Source organism: Equus przewalskii, chromosome 2 (genome assembly GCF_037783145.1).
Source record: "Equus przewalskii isolate Varuska chromosome 2, EquPr2, whole genome shotgun sequence".
Classification (NCBI taxonomy): Eukaryota; Metazoa; Chordata; class Mammalia; order Perissodactyla; family Equidae; genus Equus; species Equus przewalskii.
In genome coordinates this window covers 18,021,587-18,044,538 of record NC_091832.1, presented here as the reverse complement: position 1 = coordinate 18,044,538, position 22,952 = coordinate 18,021,587, and the positions used below count along the sequence as shown (strand labels likewise).

Genomic DNA, 22,952 nt, shown 5'->3' with positions numbered 1-22,952 from the left:
GTACTCCATCAGGAGCTCCGACTTTATCCTGATGGCAAAGGGGAGTCAATAAAAACTTTTAACCAAGAGAGAGGCACACAAGGTGTAATTAGAAGGATAAGGGGGGGCTGGCCGGATGGTGTAGTGGTTAAGCTCCTGAAGGGCTGCCCTGTCCCACTGGTCCATCTGAAGATGAAGTGTAGTATATAAGCCAGTTTAACTCAAGGTATACCTGGGGACAACCAAGGTGTTTCTGACAGTGGCAGAAATCACTCCGTGGAGTTTCCCATGCGTCACAGTGAACATTCAAACACTGAACACAAAGTGCATGGGGTAAAAGTCATATATCACTTAAACAAAAACAAAGCCTGCTCGGCCTGTAGAACAGGTGGGAGCTACGGCTTGATGGCAGATGAGATCATTCAGGGCCTGTGGCCTAAGAGAGCAGGCAAATCAACTTCTCTAGGGTGGGCAAAGGAAGGGACAGAGGAACCCTGACATGCCCGTCTTACATGCCACGGCTGACATACAGTGAGAATTCAAAGGATGCTTGGTCCTTGGATAATTGGTACTTTATCTTCTGTTGAATATAAAAAAGCAAACAAAGAGAATGTGGAAAAATATGTGTACCAAAAGAAAAAAAAAACCACACACCAGATACACGTTTATTATCCAAATAACTGAATTAAGTGTGTAAGTGTGAACCCGGAGTCTACTCAGAAAGGGCTGACACTGTAAACAATATGAAGTTATCTCAGAAAAATGATGGTCTCACCAGTGAATAAAATAAATGCAAGTTAATTACCTTAAGCTAACATTGTATGCCCATAAAACGCGAAAAAACAAAAATAGGTGACAAAGCCCTAAGTTGATGAGGCTGTGGGAAATAAGGGCACCACCACAGATGAGAGTATGTGGCCACACAGGACAGGAGCTAATAATGTGCACGCCCTGGCACACGGGTCCTTGGGTTGCACCTGAAAGAAATCCACTTAAGCAAACATGGTGCTTTTAATAAGGAAACAGCGGCATCCAGGAACGCAAGGCAGCACCTTAGCCCTCGGGAGGCTCAGAAACCAGGAGCCTCTCTCCTGGTCTGGGTTTCCCTCACATATCTGCTTCTTTTCTCCTGCTTTGCAGCTCCTCCTGCCACGTACTCATTCATACAACCAATATTTATTTTGTGCATATGCCCAAACATCACAGTTCCGTGTTCCAGTGTACCCAGGAAAGACGGTGTTGCAATTTGAAATTCTTGGGAGCAGTCTGACTGGCCTGGCCTCGGGTCTGCTCTAATCAGCTAGGACCCAGGGGGATGGGGTATTTCTTACCTCTGAGGGGGTTGGAATCTCTGATCTATTTTTCCAGAAAGGAGCCTTCATCTCTCTGTAAATTAGTGAACGTGATTAGATAAGCTGGGGAGGGGATGCCCCAAGGCAGAGAGACAGCCAGCATTAACCATTAACCCACCCAAAACTTCTGAGCTCCAGCCCCTGCTTCCGGCCAGAACATTACACTTTTTCCTGCTTCCACAGTGCACATCCCTTTCTGCCTTACAGCCCATTCTCCACCTAGCAGCCACACTTATCTTTTATCATGCAAATCAGAGTACACTCTTCCCCTGCTAAAAACAAACAGACAGAAAACCAAACAAATAAAACCCTCTTTAACTCCTTCCACTGGCAATTAGAATAAAATTCAAAATCCTCACCGTAGCCTATCAGGCCCTACCTGGTCTAGCCCCTGGTTACTTCTCCAACTTTATCCTTTACAATCTCCCCGACATTCACTCTGCTGGTAGCCACACTGGCCTGGCTAGTCCTCAAATCTGCCAAGCGCATTCCCGCCTCTGTGCAAAGGGCCTTTGCACTTGCTGTTCCCTCTGCCCCATATTTTTGCACAGTGGACTCTACATCATTCAGGACTCAGGTGACGTCACCTCCTCAGAGGGTCTTCCCTGCTGTCCCATCTAAAACAGTAACGCCCACCTCAAAACACACACAACTCTAGTTACTCTCTGCCTTGTTTTTCCATTTTTCCTTCCTAGGACTTAATACTTGTTAAAGCTCTCTCATTTACTAGTTTATTTTCTTTCTCTCCATATTAGAGCATAAGCTCCATGTGAGCAGGGACCTAGTCTGTCTCACTCTCCGATATCTTCCCAGCAGCAGCACTGTGCCTGGCACTTAGGCGACACCAAAAAGCACTCTAAGAGAAGCCTGAACGCTTTGGTTTCAATGTAACAGCACGAGGCGGAGCAGCACGGAACTTCAGAGCCTTAGCGCTGGAGCAGGAGCGCCTGGGGCCACCAGCTTCCTCACTTCCTACCTGTGCAAACTTGCACAAGGCGCTGAACTGACCTGTGTTGCAGTCTCCCTGTATGCAAAATGGGGAGGATAACAGTACAAATCCCATGGTGTGGTTTGAGGATTAAATGAGTTCACACACGTAAAGGGTTTACAAAGTGCTTGCCACAGAGTAAGCACTCAACGTGTTTTCAGTCATTATTCATTATTAATCACTAGTCCAGTCATTCTTGAATTCTTAAAATTCACCTTTCATTGTTCTTTCCATCCGTATCTCCTCTTTTATCTTATTTTCATGTCTTCATCAGTTTCCTCTGTGTTCTGGGACCATCTGAAATTTGTTTTCTTTACCAAGTCGATCTACTGTGTTCAACTTGGCATTCAGGGCTTCCATGTGGTTTTTAATTTAATAGCCACATTTTTAAGCTCCTCTATATTTCCTTATCTCAGATTATTTCATTTGCAGAATTGCTGATGCTGAATTAATTATGTACCATCTTTTTGAAGGCTACTGAAACATCAATCAGGAATTGACTACATTTCCTTCTCTTCCTTGCAACAGGTATTTTTCTGAGGCAGGCAGCTCCTCTAAATCTTTGGAGAAATGGTAAACCACCCTCTTTGCAACTGCAGAATATTCCTTACTTATCCTGATGGAGGGACCTCTACCCCAAGGGTGACCAACCATCCTGGCTTGCCCGGACTGAGGAGTTTCCCAGGATATGGGACTCAGAGCTAACACCAGGAAGTCCCACACAAAGCAGAGTTGGTCACTCTACCTCCAGCTGCAGACAACGTCAAGGAGGAGCTCTGTCATACTGGCACAGACGTTCCTCCATACCTTTCACAAAAGGAGGAAACCATTTTCTGGTACTTACAACTATTAGCCCCTTCCAAGTAGCACTTAAACACATTCAAGTCTCTCAGAAATAAAGGAAAGCAGCTTCCTTCCACTCCAGGCCTCCCTCTGGCGACCACGCTCTTTCCTTTCATAATTTAAAAAGCTGACCACACGCACTATGGCCACTCTCTCCTCAAACCACTGAGATATGGCTTCCATTTTCTAACCACTGACTGAAACCTCTCTTACCAAGGTTACCACTGACGTGCTCATCACTAAAATCCACTGAAGGCTTCTCATTCCTTGGCGGCCATGGCCTCTACGTGCTTGCCTGCTGATGACGCCCGTCTCAAACCTCTTTCCATACAACCTCCGTGACCGTGATCGCAGCCTCCTGGGTTCTCCCCTCTCCCTCCTCAGTTTCCAATGCAAGTTTCTCTTCCATAATTGTTGACCTTCCTCAAGTTCTGTTCTAGGCCTTTTCTCTTCTCACTACACCTCCTGCTTGAGTGACCTCATCTTCCACAGCTTGAAATATCATCCGTGCTGAGAACTTAGAAATCCCTATCTCCAGCCCAGAATTCTCTCTGGGCTCAACGTGAATATCCAGTTCCTTTCTGTACTTTCCATTAGGGTTCTCCATAGACACTTTAATCTCACCAAGTCCCAAACTAAACTCATCCTCTGCCCTCAGCCCACAATCCTGCTCTTCTTCCAGTGTTCTCCATCTTGGCCAAAGGAACCACCATCAATCAACTGCTCGAGTGAGAAACCTGAGCCTTATTCTTGGCCCCTTCTTTCCCCTCACCACCAGTATTTAACCAAGCATCAAGTCCTGTAAGTCCATCAAGACCTGCTGCACACTTTAACCACGCCCCTGCCTCTAGACTGTCTCCAGCCAATTCAGTCTCCGCATTGCACCAATGAGATCTCTCCAGGAAACACATCCCATGTTGTTTTCTCAGGGTTAATGGTTTACAGGGCTCTCTATGACCTGGTTCCTGCAGACCTCCCCAGCCTTTCTCCTTCCACTCCCCTACCTGGCTCACCCTATTACTCTTCCTGGTGTTTCCTTAGAAGCCAGTTACTCAGAAAGCCTTCCTAGACTCCTCTGAACTGAGTCAGGTACCACCCTGCACATTCCCCAAATATCTCTACTACAGCATCTCTATCATAACATAAATATATTCACCTTTCATATGCTTCTCCATTATATATATCTCTATTATCCATTGAAACAGTATGAAAGACGTGAGCTCTTTGAAGACAGGCAGTGTCTTGTTCACTGATATATCTCTAGCACCTAGAATGGTGAACAGTAAGCATTCATTAAATCTGTTAAATAAATTAACAAACAGCTGCTCCTGATTATAAAGCTTGTATCTGTTCATTAGATTAGGCTCCCAAAGTCCTCTACTTGCCTTCATGTTAGTCCAGTCCAAGTTATCATGCACCTGAAGAAAAGGACAACTACTTTGTTGGAGTGCTCATCCCAAAATGCTAGAAGCAGCATGGTACCGTAGAAAGAACACAATTCCTAAGCCAGGAGACCAGAGTTTCAGTTACGGCTCTGCTACGCTTTATGCTACTGTGGTGACCCACTTAACCCCTCTGGGCCTCAATTTCTCCATCTGAGAAATAAAATGGCAATCTAGATCAGTGATTTTCAAGGTGTGTTCCGCAGGGGAGCAGACTGAATCAGAGGGTTCAGAGGCCTCTGTGACCCGCCCAGACCCCAAGCCACTCTGCTTCGATCCATGTTATATATTGGAGTTCAGATAAGGTTTCATTAGAGGAAGAAAACAAAAGGATACACAGCTAAAATAAGTTTGAAAACAAGTGAACCAGATGATCACTGACTTCTCTGCATCCTTTACATGCTGACATTTAAAACAATTGAAAGCTACAAGTGTCACTATCAAAACGGTAGTTTCTCAAAACCATGTGAAGATTCTGACTGTGAAAGTCTGAAGAGGGTGGGCTGGCACTTCCATGTGCCATCAAGAACCCACTGGTTTGGGGCCGGCCCAGTGACGCAGCGGTTAAGTGCACACATTCTGCTTCGGCGGCCCAGGGTTCAGACCCCAGGTGCGGATGTGCCACTGCTTGGCAAGCCATGCTGTGGTAGGCGTCCCACATATAAAGTAGAGGAAGAGGGGCATGGATGTTAGCTCAGGGCCAGTCTTCCTCAGCAAAAAGAGGAGGATTGGCAGCAGTTAGCTCAGGGTTAATCTTCCTCAAAAAAAAAGAACCCACTGGTTTTCCTGTAACTCTACCTCATTATGCAGATCTATAAGGACACACAAACATTTCTAGAAAGATCTCTATCCCTCAATCCCCTTGATATTAATAAGGAAGCTCAGGCCAAAGACATAGGCCTAAATGACTTTCAAGTCTTGCTTTCAGGCGGCTCATCACCCCATATCTGGTGGCTCAAAGGCTGATCCCAGCCTCACACCTGAGAATGCACTGTCCTACCGGCTGTGCGTAGATAGGGCCTTCCTTTTGCAGGGGAAGTACTCAGTAGTTAGCATGTGCCACCAAAGGCTGTAGTCAGAGGACCCGGGCTTCTCTCCTGATCTGCCACTTACTGGCCCTGTGGCACTGCTGTGGACACCTATTGTCTCATTTTTAGCATCAATACCATGCCCAGCCTCTTTCTGAAAACTGGTTTTCCCCCAGCCCCCTTCTAGTCATATGGTTCTATAGGGAGTTGCCATGTTCTTAGGTGACTGGCTCTCCTGATTAATTCAGGGGAAACAACAGAATTCAGCTCTACTTGGAGTCCTTTCTTGGGATTTTATTTATTTATTTTTTTTTGAGGAACATTAGCCCTGAGCTACATCTGCTGCCAATCCTCCTCCTTTTGCTGACGAAGACTGGCCCTGAGCTAACATCCGTGCCCATTTTCCTCGACTTTATATGTGGGAGACCTGCCACAGCATGGCGTGCCAAGTGGTGCTATGTCCGCACCCGAGATCCGAACCAGTGAACCCGGGGCCGCCAAAGTGGAACATGTGAACTCAACTGCTGCGCCACCGGGCCGGCCCCACTTTCTTGGGATTTTTAAACTTGGGGCTCAGGTCCACTTCTTCACAGCGTGGAAAAGCTATAGGATGAGAGGTGTGGAAGCTTCCAATGATCATTTGAAGAAAACTGGTTTGCATGAAGGAAAAAAGTGAAGTCAGTATGCAGAGAAGAGAAAGGAGAGGCAGAGGCAGTGCTGGCAGTGCCTGAGTCACTGTGGCAGTTGTTTCTGATGCCCAGCTGCATGACTTGCCCTTCAGGAGGGGCTTGGTTGTTCAACTTGTTCCATGAGCCAGTAAATCTTTCTCTATACCTAAATTAATTCAAATTGGCTCTTAGCCCCTTACAACTAAACTGACACCAACCCTACATTAAGTCACTTAAATAGTATGAGTCTGTTTCCTCATTTGCAGAAACTACTTCAAGATTTTTGGCAAAGACCAACGAGATATGTAACTTTGTTAAAACTGTGCTACGCTACAAATGTGTAATGAATGACTATGATAGATGTCTGATGATGAAGACAATGGCAAGTACTACCCAGGTGGAGTTTAGACTTAGTGTAAGATCACCCCTGCTGCTAGAAAAAGAAGTGTGTTGCTGACTAGAAGGCAGTAACTCCATAGTGGATACCCACTGCTGGTCTGTCCAGTTGCCCTCCCCTCCTGCCAACCCACACACCCTACTTCCGGGAATCACTCCACCTCCACTCAATCCTTTGGTTTCCATGGGAACTGCCCAATTCTTTCAAGACTCCATCCCTAGCCTGGTTGATGGACCCCATGGTAAGCATCAGACCCAAGCTGGGGTAACGAATCCCTTTCCTGGGACTTTTTTATTTGTGGCAAAATACACATAAAATTTACAATCTTAACCATTTTTAAGTGCACAGTTCAGCAGTGTTAAGCATTTCACGTTGTTGTGCAACCAATCTCCAGAACTTTTTCGTCTTGCAAAATTGAAACCCTATACCCATTCAACAAGTCCCCAGTTCCTGGCAACCTCCATTCTACTTTCTGTCCCTATGAATTGGACTATTTTAGATACCGTGTGTAAGTGTAATCACAGTATTTGTTCTTTTTTGACTGGCCTATTTCATTTAGTGTAATATCCTCAAGGTCCATCCATGTTGCAGCATGGGTCAGAACTTCCTTCCTCCTTAAGGCTAGAATAATATTCCACTGTATGTATATACCACATTTTGTGTATCCATTCATCTATCGATGGACACTTAGGGGTTATTTCTACCTTTTGGCTACTGTGAATAATGCTGCTATGAAAGTGGACATACAAAAATCTCTTCGAGACCCTGCTTTCAGTTCTTTTGGACGTAAACCTGGAAGTGTAATTATTGGATCATATGGCAATTCTGTTTTTAATTTTTTGAGGAACCACCTCAAAAAAAAAAAAAAGCCTGGGGCTTTGCTGCTTTTCTGTCCTTGAATTTGATGAGAGACCTCAGTAACCCTATCTTACACTCATCTTTCTGCTTAAGTTAGTGTTTGGCTTGTTTCATTTGTAAACAGCCAGTCTTAACATAAACAACTTAGCGGAAAAGTTAGTTCTTCCGGAATCTTTTTTGCTTTTTCTTGTGCTGATTCCTTCTTATAAGTAGATGGGATATAAATGATCTGTAGATTTAAAAAGCCCTAAAGGAATGCCCTTGGGGAAATGCAGCCTAACGGTTACGGCATGGGTTTGGAATCAGCCCAATCTGGCTTCAAATTCTACCTCAACAAATGTTTACTGAGTGCCTTTCGAGCACAGGCACCCATAGGTGCCAGGGATAAAGCAGTTACAACGGACAAAAACCCCTGCCCTCACAGAGCCTTCTTTCTAGTATTCAGCAAATATTTGCAGGTGTACTCTCTGCCAGCCACAATTAAGAAGCTTTCTGAATATGCATGCCTGTTTATAAAATGCAGATAAAACGCCTTGCCCATTTGTTTGAAGGAATCACACAAGGTAACCATGTGCCTGACACACAGCACGCACTCAGCAAAGATGAGCGACGGTTCAGAGATGTGCCTGGCAGGATCAGCCTCAGGACCTATTGGGTGTCCATTGTGTGTCCCACATTGTCTTAAAAATACAACTCACATCTTGGCAGAATTTACTCTCCAACGGGAGCAAGAGACAGCTACAGAAGTGTTCTGTAGAAGAGTAATAAGGAGGTAGAAGAATACGGTGAAGAAGAACACAGATTTTGGAGCCACCTACCTAGTTTCAGATCCCAGTTTGCCCTCAGGAAAATCACTTAACTCTTCTACTCGGTTTCCTCAATCGAAAAATAGAGCTAATAACAACACTGACGACACTACCTCATAGGGCTGTTGTAAGGACGAAATGAGTCATTACATGTGAAGTACTTAGAACGTGCCTGGCAGTCATACTATAAAAGTACGCGCTAATACTATTATAAACTGCTGAGAGAACACACAGGAAGGAGACACTAAGCCTCCCTAAAGGAGGCAAGGAAGCTTTATCTAAGGAGAGGACAGCAGACCGGACCTTAAAGGACATGTAGGAGCTCACCAGGTGAAGAGTAGGGGAAAGGGCATTTCAGGTGAAGAAAACAGTTCAAGCAAATGAGCTAACCCATGAAGAAATCATATGCATTAAAAAAATAACAATAATAACAACTAACAGCTGAAGCCTGGCTGGGTGGCAGATAAAGCTTGAGGCACCGTTTCTGGCCATCAGCACCCAACTGGTCAGCACCCAACTGGTGGACCACCCAACTAGTCAGTTTTAGGCCACAGTTCGCCCTGATAACTTTTGGGAACTGTCACTATACCATAAACCAACACTTTAGTAGCATTAACAATTTTTACCCAATGAAACAAATAAATCCAATTTATACCTACCATTTACTGGGCACTACCGTGCGAAACACTATGCTGTTTCAAAAGGACCTTGTTGACTCCTTATGATGTCCCCTGGCATGGAGGTAACAAGCCCATTTCATATATGAGGAAGTTCAGGCTGCCTGAGTAATTTTCCCAGCGTCACACAGATAGTCATTAGATAGGCAGGTGTTCCACTGCAAGTACAAATAGCAGTTTCCTTTCTTTTTTTTTCCACAGAAAGTCCAGAAGCAGGTAGTTACAGCCCTTAGTCCGGCTATTTCACAATGCCACCACAATACCTTCTATCCTTCCTCCCCACCATCTTTGGAGTGTTAGCCATTGGCCTTAAGCCTCATTCAGTCTCACATTCCCTATAATGTTTTTTTATTCTAGTCTTAAATCCCACCAGCCAAGATTTTGTCAAGCTTTACTTTTTGAAATTTTTCATAGGTCAACTCATACAACTCACTGATTTCACAGATGGGGAAACAGAAAGATTCGCCCCTAGCAAGCTACCAGGGCTAATTAGTTAAACCAGCCTGGAACTCGGTGCTCTTTCCATCATGCTAATTTAGTGGAAACTGCAAACTGCCCACCAAAATCTGTTCTCCTATTCTTTCTTGGCACATGGCTTGACTCTATTTCTCAGTCTCCTCTGCAGGTAGGTGTGGCCATATGACTAAGTTCTTGCCAATGAAAGTGAGCAGCAGTATGCGTGCCCCTACAGGGTCTAGGCCTTAAGGCATCAGATGTGCCTCCTCCCTGCTCTTTTTTTCCTTCTGACTTGCTGGAACCATTGATGACCCAGCTTCAACCATGCAGGTGATGACCCCCAGAGGATGGAGAAGCCACACGATATAAGGAAGCTGTGTCCCTGAATGACCGCTCAGAGCAGAGCTGCCCCACTGACCTGGACCGCTCACTTCAGAAATGTTAACTCCCCTTGGAGCTGCTACATGAGAAAGAAACTTCTTTGTTCTTTAAGCCAGTGTATTGCTGAGTCTCTTTGTTACAGCAGCTTAGCCCTTTACCCTAACTAATACAACCAGGCAGCTTCCTTTGTACATATTCAGAACAGCTTTACAAATGACCAGTGAGCCATCTTTTTAGAAAATAGTCCTAACCGCCCAAGTAGGTGATAATCAAACACTGAAATTCCTTCCTGTGGCTACTATCCCAAGATTTCTTCATCCTGGTTAAAGGCTATTTAACAATTGAAACAGAGCATTTATGTAGAGACCCACTTAGCTTTTATGCTCTCCTGCAATTAATTCAACATATATTTGACTTTCTAGTTGCTGGGGATATACAGACAGTCTACTGCATTCATTAAAGCTTGCCTTCTAGTGGTTTTTTCCTTTTCTTTTTTTAATGTTGTGCTGTATGTTTTGTTTTAAGCAGAAAAATCCTCTTTGCAGAATGTGGAACCGAGGCTAAGAATGCGAATAATTACTGAGAGTTACAAAGGATCACACCATGCACCTAGACTATAAATGAAGTGCTCTCTTGCTTAGCCCTAAAAATCAAGCAAAATATTTTAAAGACTAAAGCTCCAGCTCTCTTTTCAGAGTCAACGTATTTCCCAAACAACGCTGTCTGAACTGCAAGAAGTGTCTAAAGCCTAGTCAAGATTTTTACTTTATATGTTAATTCTCTCTAAGTCTGAGGAAAAAACGTTTTTACTGACAGAGGTGGATGGACCTGACTGCTTTCTGAGTGTTGGAATTCCTTACCAAAGCCATTTAGATGACACTGCTATCAACTGCAGACTCGGCACCTGGACTGAAGGGCTCCGCTTGTCTGGGGAGGAGCTGAAGCCAGATGGGACAAAATGGCATTCCTCACCCTGACTCCAGGCTGAACAAATAGTCCAAAGCTGGTCGCTACGCTCCCTTCCCTGCTCTCAAATGAGATTTGGTATGAGATCTAGTAGTTGAGTGAGAGAGGGAACCTGTCACAATTTGCTGTGACTGTGGACCATGCATGTTTTGAGCCCCAGTTTTCCCATCTGTATAAGAAGGTGCTAAGAACCCTCTCATCTCCACATTTATGACAATCACTAGGAAGAACTCCTTTCCTTCCCTATGCTCAACAGCAAAGTCATCCAATGGGAGCAGGGAGAGAAGGGGAAATCTGCTCAGGGCAGTGCCTCCGACCAGGCACCAAGCAGAAGCCTACTGAGTGTTCTGCCTTCCCCAATCTCTGCTGCTGGCACAGGAATTCCACCTTGCTGAATTTACAGTTTCTAAGAATAGGGGCAAGGGACACAATGACAGCACCTCACACTTGCTAGGTGCTTCATAAATTTTAGGCACTTTGGTTTTTTCTTTCAAGAAATTCCTGATTTCTAACTGCCACAGAGAGAGAGCGATGAGCTCAACAAGAAGTTGCTGCTCTAGGTACTTCAGTTGCAAGGATTAAAGGCTTTCTGAGGTAGGATTGTTAAAACAAGTTTCTTTCTGCTTGCACACTGAAACTTTTTTAAGCTAAAACATATTTAGCAACTCGAGTGAAGAGCCCTTCAGAGAGACCAAGATTCCTCCATAGAAACAGTCAGCTTAGCACGGGACTCAACAGCTTGAGCTCTGAACTCTGCTGGGTTCACCTCAATTCCAGCTCTGCTGGTTACTAGCTGGACTCCTCTGCTGAGCCTGTTTCCCCAGTGGTTAACAGGAAAAGAAACAGACCTCCCTTCCAGGGCTGGGGGAGAAGATAACGTATATAAAAGGCTTGGTCCTGCTTGACTCATGGTAAGTATTCATCCCCACTTCCAGTGAGAACATGTGGCTTCCTTACCCCTTAGCTCCTGAAGTAGTTAATAAAACTGATGGGGAAAATTCTACTATGTTAAATGTAAACAACAATATGGGGTGGATATAATAATAATTTCTTCTCTGACCAGAGAAAAATTTATTCTTGATTCAAATCAGTGAAAGGTTCAATAAAGCTCAAAGGGCCCAGGACATCCTACAGCCTGGAGGAGGAGGGGGAAGAGAAGCCACTGAAGTCTTGTTGAAAATCCCCGCTTTCCAGGTCATGTGGTGCCACATATGCAGTCCCGGCACCAGACATAGCATCGTGCCGTGCCATGCCACGTGCCTCAGCACATGCCTCCCCTCAGCACACGCACACACTCCCACACACCAAGGTAGGGCAGCTCCTCAGATTACTTGCCCTTACAGCAAGTGTCCTTTCTTTGCAGCCCTTATCACAGCTGTAATTCTCTAATTATTTGATCAATGGGGACTTTTTTGATCTCTACTGTACCACTGGAGTCTGGCACAGGCCCTGGCACACCGTAAAGTCTAAAATATCTGCTGGCTGAATGAATGGGCTGGCTACAGCTTGAGAATTCCTCAGAGGCTGGTTTTGGCCTAAAGTCTGGCATCTGAATGAAGGTCAGTACACAAAGGTGAGTGAACTCTGCTTATGGCCTGGGGTCAACTGGGGGACCCCAGGGTGGGTGGTTAAAGCCAAAAATATAACAGAGATGGCAGGAGAAATCCATGCATATCCAGGTATTGCCAACTTGTGCTATATGCTATCTTTTGAGAAAGGAGAAAAATAAGGATATATATTTGTATTCGTTCATTTTTGCTTTAAAAAACTCTTGAGGGGGCCAGCCCCATGGCATAGTGGTTAAGTTTGGTGCACTCCACTTCAGCGGCCCAGGTTCATGGGCTCAGATTCTGGGAGTGGACCTACACCACTCGTCAGCCATGCTGTGGCAGTGACCCATATATAAAGTGGAGGAAGATTGGTACAGATGTTAGCTCAGGGCTAATCTTCCTCAGCCAAAAATAAAAAATAAAAATAAATAAATAAAAAACTCTTGAGAGATACGTAAGAAATCAAATAAGTGATTATCTATGGGGGAGGGTAAAGGGGACAGAGGTGGGAGCAGGATTTCTCAATAAATGTCTTTTTATGTCATTTTGATTTTTGAACTAAATTGGGAAATCTAGTGAAAAAATAAAACTTTCAAAAATTGTTGGAAGGAAAAAAAGGTAGGTGAGCTATGGAATTCAGCACTGTTTAAAAAGGTTAATCAAGTTCGGTAGTTCTTTTACCTGACCCTCTCCTTGTATGCACAGCTAACAATACATTTGCCAAGAATTGCTTTTTAAGGTCCAGCAGAAAGGCTCCTTCTTCCATGATCCCTTCCCTTCTGCTCTAAACTGAAGTCCTACACAGCTCTGTTGGCCTTACCTCTTACCTAGATCGGCTGTTTGTGTATATACACACAATATTTACCAGTTTCCTGAAAGCAAAAACCCCATCTCATTCGATCTCTGTACTCCCTCTAGCCTAGCCCAGGGCCTCTCATACAGTAGATGCTGAACAAACAAAATATTACTTGAGTGGGGAGTTAATGCTTAATGGTTACAGAGTTTCTGTTTGGGGTAATGAAAAAGTTTTGGAAACAGCAGTGATGGTTGCACAACATGGTAAATGTAATGCATGCTGCTGAACTGTAAACTTAAAAAGGCTTAATTTTATGTGAAATACATACATACATCTACTTAACACTGCTGGCAGCTCAGGTCACTTCAGAAAGAGAGCTGCAACTAGAAATAACAAATCTCCAGTAAAAGGCCCTCTCCAGATGTCTTCCAGGAGTATAGTAAGTGCTCAATAAACATCCGCTAATTAAAGGAATGGACAGCATGATCCTATGAAGAATGTCAAATCTGAGAAAAAGCTATCATGTTGATGACAGAGTATATTGTGTATAAAACAGACGTGGACATATCTATCTATTTAAGGACTAAAGAGGCTCTTGCAAACTTTTTCTTTATTTAACATTCAGTAAAAATATAGACTCCTAACTCAATAGAAAGACAGCAGTGACAGTAATCATCACATAGGAGGAGCTCAACAAATTCCAAAGTCATTAGTTTCAAGTTCCATGTCACAACCACCTTGGTCTGATTCTGTCCTTCCCTACAGAATTCCAAGAGCTGGTGTGGTTCACTTAATCATCTCATTGGGGCCAGTCCTTTCCTGACTTTCACTCAAATCCAGAACTTCTGATTTGTGGCTCACAATACTTCAGTCATCTATAAAACTGTCTGGAAATTAGATATTTTTAGCCCGAGTCAGGGACATAAAACCTCTTTTTTAAGGGATATAGTGAATCCTGGTATTCATCACCAAAAAGATCCTCAAGTGTAAAAAGTACAATCTGTGCCTCTTTCAAAATAGAACGCTTAAGCTTAAAAAAGTTAAAAAAAAATCTCTTCCCAAACTCATTACCAGACACACCAGCCACACCAGGAGCTGACAAGACCTGCTGCTTCCATCACAGAGAACATGAGACTCTAACACCACACCACGAAATGGAAGAAAATGGTGGGAGCTTTCTGCGTGGTGCTCCTCAGTCCAGACTGGGACACAGACGACCCTCCCTCCTGAACTGGATCCCCACCACCTTTGCAAAGGCCACTGGACATGTCTCTTAAACACTGGATTTCAGCTCTTCATCATTCTGCCCTGGGGATCCCTTCTCCTTAAGCTCTTTGTCACGGTCTGGGGAAATACTCTGACTTTCTATGGTGGCGACAGCATCTGAGTCCAATTTTCTTCTTTTCTTCAGTTGGTGCAAGTGGGATTTGGATTTTCTATGTGCTAAGACAAAACCAAAACAAAACAAAACTCATTAGGATTTTCTAGAATTAATCCTAGAAGCATCAAAAATTACCTATACAATCCTCTTTAACAATAACAGGATCAATACATGTGCCGTTATAGCTGCTTAGCATTTTTAAGGGAAGATAAGTTATATGGCCAGCTAGCTAGCAAACTGGCACGAGCTACCATGTATCGAGTGCACCCTGCTAGGTTCTTTACATCACTAATCCTCACAACAATCTTGCAGGACACTATTATTCAGCTCATTTTACACAGGAGGAAACTGAAGTTCACAGAGAGTTTACGTTTTGTTCAAGATCACCCAGCAGGTAAGCTCTTCCTCTGGTTTACTTGTAGTTCAAAAAGAGACTCGATTTTCCAGTATGGAGCGTCCTGATACAGATAACATTTCAACTCAAATGGCCAAAAAGTTATAAGTCCAAATCCTTGTCTGTATCACAGGACAGATGCCCTGTCCTGCCTCAGGCCTATAGCATCCAGAGCTGTCCTTCCCACTTCTTCCCTGCTTGCACAGGCTGCCCCTCCTGGTCTAACATCCTTATGCCTGGGTCAGAAAAGCCATGTGAACAACCAACCCACAAGGCTCACATTCTCCAGGCACACCATGCATGAGAGACAACAAGAAGCATTTTTCGGGGACAACCCCTTTTTAGAGTCCACAGAAACAGTAAAGATGAAAAGCTACTGTTCCTGATATCAACTTCTGATCTCTCACCTCAAACATAGTTCCCACTCTCTGATTAACTCATATAAGCTCTTTTTTACTATCCTATTCTTTTTCAAGGAAATCTTATTTGGGACCTCATAAAGGGATAGATAACTAGATTGGATTCTCTTGTATACATATTAAAAACACCATTTTTAAGAGTTTAGAAGCAAAAATAAGTAAGGAACAGGTTAGAGGTCAAAGAAAAGTTTATTTGGAGGGAAAAAGTCAGCTTTGTTCTCCAACATGAGCCTAAGGCAAAAATGGGCTTCTGGATTGGCTCTCCACGGCAGCAGGAGACGGGAGCAAGGACTTGACAGATGGCACCATAGAAGGGCTTACACAAGCTAAGCTCACAAAGGCTCACAAATGTTGCTTCTCTGAGGCTATCCCTGAAGGACATTCGACAAATCGAACCACTAAGTTTCCTTAGAAGAGACAATCAGACACTCTTTCTCTTTCCCTTTCATCATTATAAATCAACGACAATCGAGGCTTCTTCTGCTGCTTGGGCAATCACAGCCATCCCCAGTCTCTGACAATGGAGTTCATTTTGCCAGAGTTACCAGTTAATAGAACTAATCATTCTATTGGTTGGTATGGGGGGAAAAATCTACTTCTATGAGAATTCTCTGTAAAGCAGTACTCTGAGCAGAAGGATTCCAGCCGCTGTGTAAACTACAAGCCCTACTGTGCCTGAAAGGAGTGGGCCTTAAACAAGTTTCTAAATACAGGGAAATTCAAGGCTTGGAGGCTAACGGCCTTTGAGCATTGACTGTATCTCTAGAGAAATCCGACAGGGGAGCGCAGCATGACTCTGTGGCAGAGGCCGTTCCAGGCTCTGAAGCAGGGAGACAGACTGGCCACTTAGGGCAGGGTGACTCTGGGTTGGCTGGGTAGCACCTCGTAAGCAAGATATCACCCAACTTCTTGAGACATGGCGCACAGTCTTGCTTTCACAGTCTTCCTTAACACTTCTTTCTCATCACAGTTTTAGCAATTACCACCATTTCAATGTACTACCTTAAAAATTATTGAAGAGATACCACTTTTTTTTCTTTTTTTGAGGAAGACTAGCCCTGAGCTAACATCCGTGCCTATCTTCTTCTACTTTATATGCGGGATGCCTACCACTGCATGGTGTGCCAAGCGGTGCCATGTCCACACCCAAGACGCGAACTGGTGAACCCGGGGCCGCTGAAATGGAACGTGCACACTTAACAGCTGCACCACCGGGCTGGTCCGAGATACCACTTTTGAATAATGTACTCAGGACGAGTAACTGCACTTCCTGCTCCGTGTCGGCTGTTTCTGCTTCTTTGGTCTCTTGCGTGAGTTGCCTGGCTTCCCTTAAAATCCTACCTCAACCCCACTGAGATCTAAACCTGAAAGGCCAAGAAACTCTCATAAGGTAGGATCATGAAAGTCACAGGAGCTCTGGAAAGTTAACTGCAGACCTCTCAGTACAAAATATCTGCTCTAGCCAATGCTAGAGGGCATATGATCTTCCTTTGAAATTCAGAATACAGCGATAACTCTCCAATTTGGGAAGGCCTCCATGAAATCTGACCAGTCTCTTAGAGGAATCTGGCCATCCCTTTACAAAGAAGCAGACTCTGGCACTGAACCTACCAAAGACCTTAAATTTCATGAAGTCAATGTGACCCACCCTTACAGATTATTCCATGCTTTTCCCCAGACTCTACCTGCCCATTCGCGGTCCCCAATGATGATTCGATCACAGAGGTCACACATGTGATAACTTCTCTTGTTCTCAGTTTCATTACATGGCATCTTTACTGGAGCAGCTGCAGGCTGGTGGCCCTAAAAGAACAAGGAGGGGATGGGGGAGAAGCATTTGATTCTAAGAGATTTGAATATCATTCTCTGATATTAAAGGGAGTGGGATTTTCCCAAGATTTCTTTTTCTCATCCCAGAGAGCAGGTGGGCTGTGAACAGATTTTACCGACAACCTTTCTGAATGAGAAAGTAGAAACGCAGCCTCCAGGGATCTAAAAGCAGCCAACCCTTCTGCTTTATTCCATGGAAAAGAGGGCTTGGTTCCCTGGGTAGTAACAAAGGTGTCAGCTAAGGAAAGCTCTCTGAAAACCAGACAATAGACAGTACCATGATTAACATCACCTGGATGAAACTTCGCACGATTTCAAGAGCAGGTTCAAGAACAGACTCCTCCCACTTTGAGACATCAGATACTTCTAAGCCATATACTGGGGGAACACTGGGACCGGGTCCTAATAAAGACAAAGAAAAGTTGTGAGAGGTCAGCCCCCAAGACCTAATCTACCGTGCTCCCAGGACTCCAAAATTCTCATGGGAAACATATGGGACCAAACGAATAAACATTCTGACCACGCCGTTCATTTCAACCAGAAACATGAACCAAACCACTAGATACAATCCAAGAAAGACCTAGAAGGTTGATTGGTCTGTGCGAATAAGTCTAGGTATATAATCCGGAGCCTCAGGTGTAGGATCTTCCAGATCAGTCAGGAAAACAATACAGAGTAATAGTTCTAGCGACCACTGTGTGGGTTACAATATCAAGACAGCACATCATAGGAGGAAATAAACTGACAGCATGAAGTAAGTGAGTAAGTGCCTGTTCTAAGTTCCATATCATCTTACAGTGATGTCACTGTGGCAAGAGAGTTCACAGCTTTCTTTAGGAGCAGATAGTAGTCTCAGGATTGTATAGATTCCTTCAGCAGTTTGACATTCATGAAACTCAGTGATACCATATCGATAATCATGGGCTGCTAACAGCATAGTATTAGCCAATGAGTCGCTGAATCTGAGAATTAGAAAGAAGCCTTGGAATTGAACTAGTTGAGGCCCTTCTTTTAGGAAAGAGATCTAGAGGAGCATTCAAGAAATACCTTCTGGCAAACACTTCTGAATGGAGATGAGACTGGTGGTATCCAAGAGTACAGCTACAGGCATTTCTTCCATCTGAGCCAAGCATGTTTAGTCTCTGCTGGTAGCTTCCCTAGCTTGCAGATTAAACTGCCTTCCACAGCTAAGTCAAGTCAGTTGCCTGAAGGCAAAGAGCATCACCCCATGGACAAAACAGCAAAGTCCTTGGGATGCCAACGGCCGGCAGGTGCTGGCCTTTTGATTGTGCCAACCACAAATAAGATTCTTCATAAACTGGACTGAGCTGCACCTGCCACCACACAGAAAGGTGAGACTAGGAGGGTGCAGGCAGCATCCACAGCACACCTGGCCTTGGCTAAGCTCTGCACCTGTTTCCAGGCCACTCTATATTTTCCTTTCCCCTCTAAGTCCTTTGTTGGGCTTCTGTGCCCTGTCTAAGCACCTTTCAACAAGTTCTCGGCTCCCAGCTGCTATTTCTGGCTTAGGTCCAAGGCCAAGCTGGGGTGGGGAAGTCTCTCTGGCTTCTTGCCAGAACCAGATCCCAGCAGACCAGCCCTAGCCAATCACACATGGCTCCTGATTTACAGGGCAGCTGCGCCTTTCACTCTAGCACCAGGACTGTGCTGGCATACACATGAATAAGGAACAGACATATGATGCACTGTGCCATCAACCCCTCCTGACTGAGACGGGGTAGTTACTGTGGCTTTACCACCAGAGGAAGTTCCAAATCATTACAAAAAATGTCTTTTGTTACAGACTAATTGTTAGCCCTGGGGAAAAAAGAAGCTACATTAGAAATTTGTAGTAGTAAACTTCCATTTCAGCTAATGCAAAGACTTCTTCTATCTAACAGGACAGGCAGAGAAAGCAGGATAAGGAGAAGAAAACGTAAAGAGCCTTTTGGTGCCAGAACTACAGTGAAGCACTCTGGCAGAGCGAGAACTAGGAGAGAGAACTCCAGCATCCAGTGGTCAACAACAGCCATCAAGGTGTTTTGTTTAGAGACACTGAGGAGCGGGGTGGAGGCCCCAGCTGTCCTTAACTGTAACTGAAAGTGGACATCTAACGGCGAAAGGAAAAGGGGATATTCAGAAGCATATTTAAAAAGTGCCCACAAGACAAAATCGCGTTTCACTTATGCTTAATCCCTTTAAATTAATCTCCTTTTAGCTCATAATCACACAAGTCTTACCAAAGGCCCAAAACTTATGCTGTCTAGCTAAACTTACAACTAAAGGAAACGAGAAGATAGATAAAGGTATAAAGCAAAGCATGGACTTTGGAGCCAGGTTTGCACTCAATACTCTACTGCTTATTAGCTAGGGGATTCTGCCAAGTTATTTAACTTCCTGAAGCCTCCATTTCCTTATCTGCAAAAGAACAAAAAAATTAAAAAAAATAACATCTACCTCAAAGGCTCGATAATATACATACAGCACGAAATTTAGTGCCAAGGACGTAGTACAGGGTCAAATGAATGAGAATTTCCTTCCTTTTTCCTTAAAAGTATTGTTCAATTAAGGTTAAAACTGAAGCAGTCTGGGGCCAGCCCAGTGGCATAGTGGTTAAGTTCGAGTGCTCTACTTCAGCCACCAGGGGTTCACAGGTTTGGATCCCAGGCATGGACCTAGCACTGCTCGTCAAGCCACACTGTGGCAGTATCCCACGTGAAACAGAGGAAGATTGACACAGATGTTAGCTCAGGGCCAATCTTCCCAAAAAAAAAGCAGTCTGAAGCACCACGTATCTGAACATGAAAGTATACTGGGAGAAGTGGTGAAGGTTTGATCTTTTCATACTGCTCATCTGGCCCAAGAACCAGTTTAATTAGGAAAGCATGCCTACAGAAATCTGATTTTTCTTCAGGTAAAAATTTGAAGCTAAAATCAACCCTGAGCATCAACTTTACTAAGATGATGTTGCTATTTTGCTCTTACCTGTTTGCAACCAGTACTCATGTGTTCAAGGCATAGGGCAGACTCCTTACTAGAAAGATTTAATTTGTTTTCTGAGACATCAGAAGAAAATATCCCAGGACAATCATTTATGCAATAGACCTCCCTCCAGGTCAGGTCCCAAATCTCAGAACAAGCCCAGAAACTAAAGTTCATTTTCTGGGTGAGCTGAGGACTTGTATCTTCTATTGAAAAAAGACCCGGGGGAAAAGGAAAAACATGAGACTTACTGCTCAAAAAACGGTTTTTAACCCATCGGTTTTGCTTCCGGGCATATCTCTTAGTCACTTGTTTCAGAGCCTCAATACCTGAAAGATAAGGTAGATACAAGAACCTCTAATGAAATAGTTCTCACCCTGCCAAAAGGCAGGCCCACCCAGCCCAGTGGAAGAGAAAAGTTGCCACAGCAGCACACTGGTGGACACTTCGTAGACAAAAATCTCAATTCTGAGCTGAAGGCCATTTGGGATTCTTCTAACATCATCTCTTTCTCAGACCATACCAGGATACTCTGTCACCCCAGAATGTCCAAGGCTAGGTTAAATGGAGGAATTCACACCTTTCTTTAGGAGCTGGTTACTAGTCTCTGGTGTGCATTTTCCCTCAGTGATCAGGTACTCGTGAAATTCCTTGAAGCCAATTGACTGGAAGATACCACGTTGATAGTCCTGGCTGGGAACAGGAGAGCATCAGCAGATGAGCCATTGCATCTGAGAGCTAGAAGGGGCCTTGCAGATGATCTAGCCAAGCCATTTCATCTCACAGATGAGGAAATTGAGATCCTGAACAGTTACTGCCCCTCTGAAATCCTTCCTCCACCACCCCTCACCAGCTCCCAGCTTACTTCTCTTGAAAATTAACTCCTGGGAATGTCTAACAATTAGAAAATTGCAACTGTAACAAGTACACCAAATCTCCTTCCAAGAAGCCTTGTGAATGCCAAGGACAAAGGCTAATGAACAAGTAGATCCAAAGCCAGTATTATGTTTAGGGTCTTTTGACCATAAGCAAGGTATAGAGAGTAGGTCAAAGTAACAGGCAAATCCTCACCTATTTTCTGCAACTTTCTTCTGATTATAGCGTCTGTGAAAATCTCTTAGTTCATCCAAAAGCCCAGCGGCAAGCATGTCATCCACCCTCTTATCCAAGCGCTCATCTAGAACTTGAATCAAATTAGCCCATCAACCAGCAAGCCTGCCATAGGTGTATACTACACATTTACAGAATGAATGGACAGGCTGCCACAAAGAAGAATTTGTTCAAATGGAAGAAAGAGTTGAGAGTCCAAGATTACATAACAATTCATGTTATATTTAGTCATACTTAAGACTCTGCAACTCCAATAAAAAGTCAGAATGAAACATATGTCTTATTATTATATAAAGAGGAAGCATACAATTACAGCTATTAGGAAGAACAAACACTTTATTCTTGTATGGAACGGATAGCCAGTGTTTATTTTAGAGGCAGCTGAGAACCCCCTGTTTTATCCATCTTACTATTTCCATTAGATTTGTTACTCTAACTTTGTGTTATTTCACATTTAAGGACTCTCAGATGACACCTTGGATAGGAACGAGGAATTTCAATCCAAAGTCATCCAAGGTATATCGTGAACTACTGAACCAGACAAATGAGCAAAGAGTAAGAGGTCATAATCATTCGATGCAGTAGTCAAACACAACTTTATTATGAATCAGAGACCATTATTTTATGATGAACTGTACTACATGTTTTTATTTACAGAAATTTCATTAAAAGATTACCTTCTTCTAGAAAGTTCTAACTGAGATTAATTGAACAAGTTTTCAACATCTCAATCATGTTCTTCTACATCTCTGCCATCACTATTTCTCGGCCTGCAATAGTAACCTTTTTTTCTATCTTCCTAAAAAGATTCCATTTATTATTATTATTACTATTATTATTATTATATAATTATTAGTATTATTCCATCCACCATGTGTCAGGCACATTCTGCACACTTTGTATGTATTATGAATTCACCTAATCCTCAATGAAGCTATGAGATATGTACTATTATTATTATTCTCTCCATTTTACAGAAGAGAAAATTAGGGCAGAGAAAGGTAAATTAACTTGCCTTAAAACTCACATAGCTGGAAGATGGTGGAGAGGAATTTGAATCCAGACAGTGTGGTTCAGAGACCATGCTCTTAATCACTACACCCTAGTGCCTGGTCTCATAATCATCTCCTTACCTTTCCAGACCTGGCTAATAGGTTACCTTTACAAATTGGTCCGACTCCCCCCAGAGAATGTTCATCATCCCTTCTCTGGGGCCCCACAGCACTTTCTAGCCCGATATTTATCACAACACAGTATCCATCTCATTACTTGTTGACTCACTAGACTGGGAGCTCCTTAAGAGCAGGCACCGCCTCTTAGACGTCTCTGAAATCCAAGTACTATGCAGAATACTTGACACTTCAATGAATGCTTACTGACTGTCTGTTAGATAAAGGAGTTACTACACTCACAGGGCATTATTATACTTTAGCAAAAGAAAGCACCATCAAGCTAGCTAGCTAACCAACATACCCACTTCTCAGGCCTACTGCTTCTAGAATAATCAGTGATCCAGCTACCAGCCAACCCAGAGAGTCAGACTTCCTTCCAGAGGGGCCTTCCTTCTCTTTCTCCTTTGGATCTTCCCTGGATGTCAGGCTCTTTCCCATGCCATCCACCCCATCTTATCCCACCCTTGGTATCTTATC

General features: G+C 43.8%; 1 protein-coding gene across 22 annotated transcripts in view; it reads right to left on the bottom strand.

Annotated features, from left to right (window-relative positions):
* TRIT1 (tRNA isopentenyltransferase 1) overlaps window positions 1-22,952 on the bottom strand; it is a 79,655-nt gene that overhangs the window by 23,147 nt on the left and 33,556 nt on the right. For 2 of the 22 annotated variants that reach the window (XM_070610143.1, XM_070610162.1), the window contains 7 exons: window positions 21,265-21,376; window positions 20,774-20,886; window positions 20,445-20,522; window positions 17,489-17,613; window positions 17,067-17,184; window positions 16,492-16,557; window positions 13,781-14,630 (listed from right to left, as the gene is read on the bottom strand). In XM_070610143.1, coding sequence (XP_070466244.1) covers window positions 14,461-14,630; window positions 16,492-16,557; window positions 17,067-17,184; window positions 17,489-17,613; window positions 20,445-20,522; window positions 20,774-20,886; window positions 21,265-21,376 — 782 coding nt within the window. In that variant the 3' untranslated portion in view covers window positions 13,781-14,460. Of the gene's footprint in view, window positions 1-630; window positions 1,366-4,153; window positions 4,430-13,780; window positions 14,631-15,551; window positions 15,753-16,491; window positions 16,558-17,066; window positions 17,185-17,488; window positions 17,614-20,444; window positions 20,523-20,773; window positions 20,887-21,264; window positions 21,377-22,952 lie in introns of those variants that run through there. The other 20 variants (XM_008524153.2, XM_070610158.1, XM_070610150.1 and 17 more) reach the window with 18 other exon arrangements.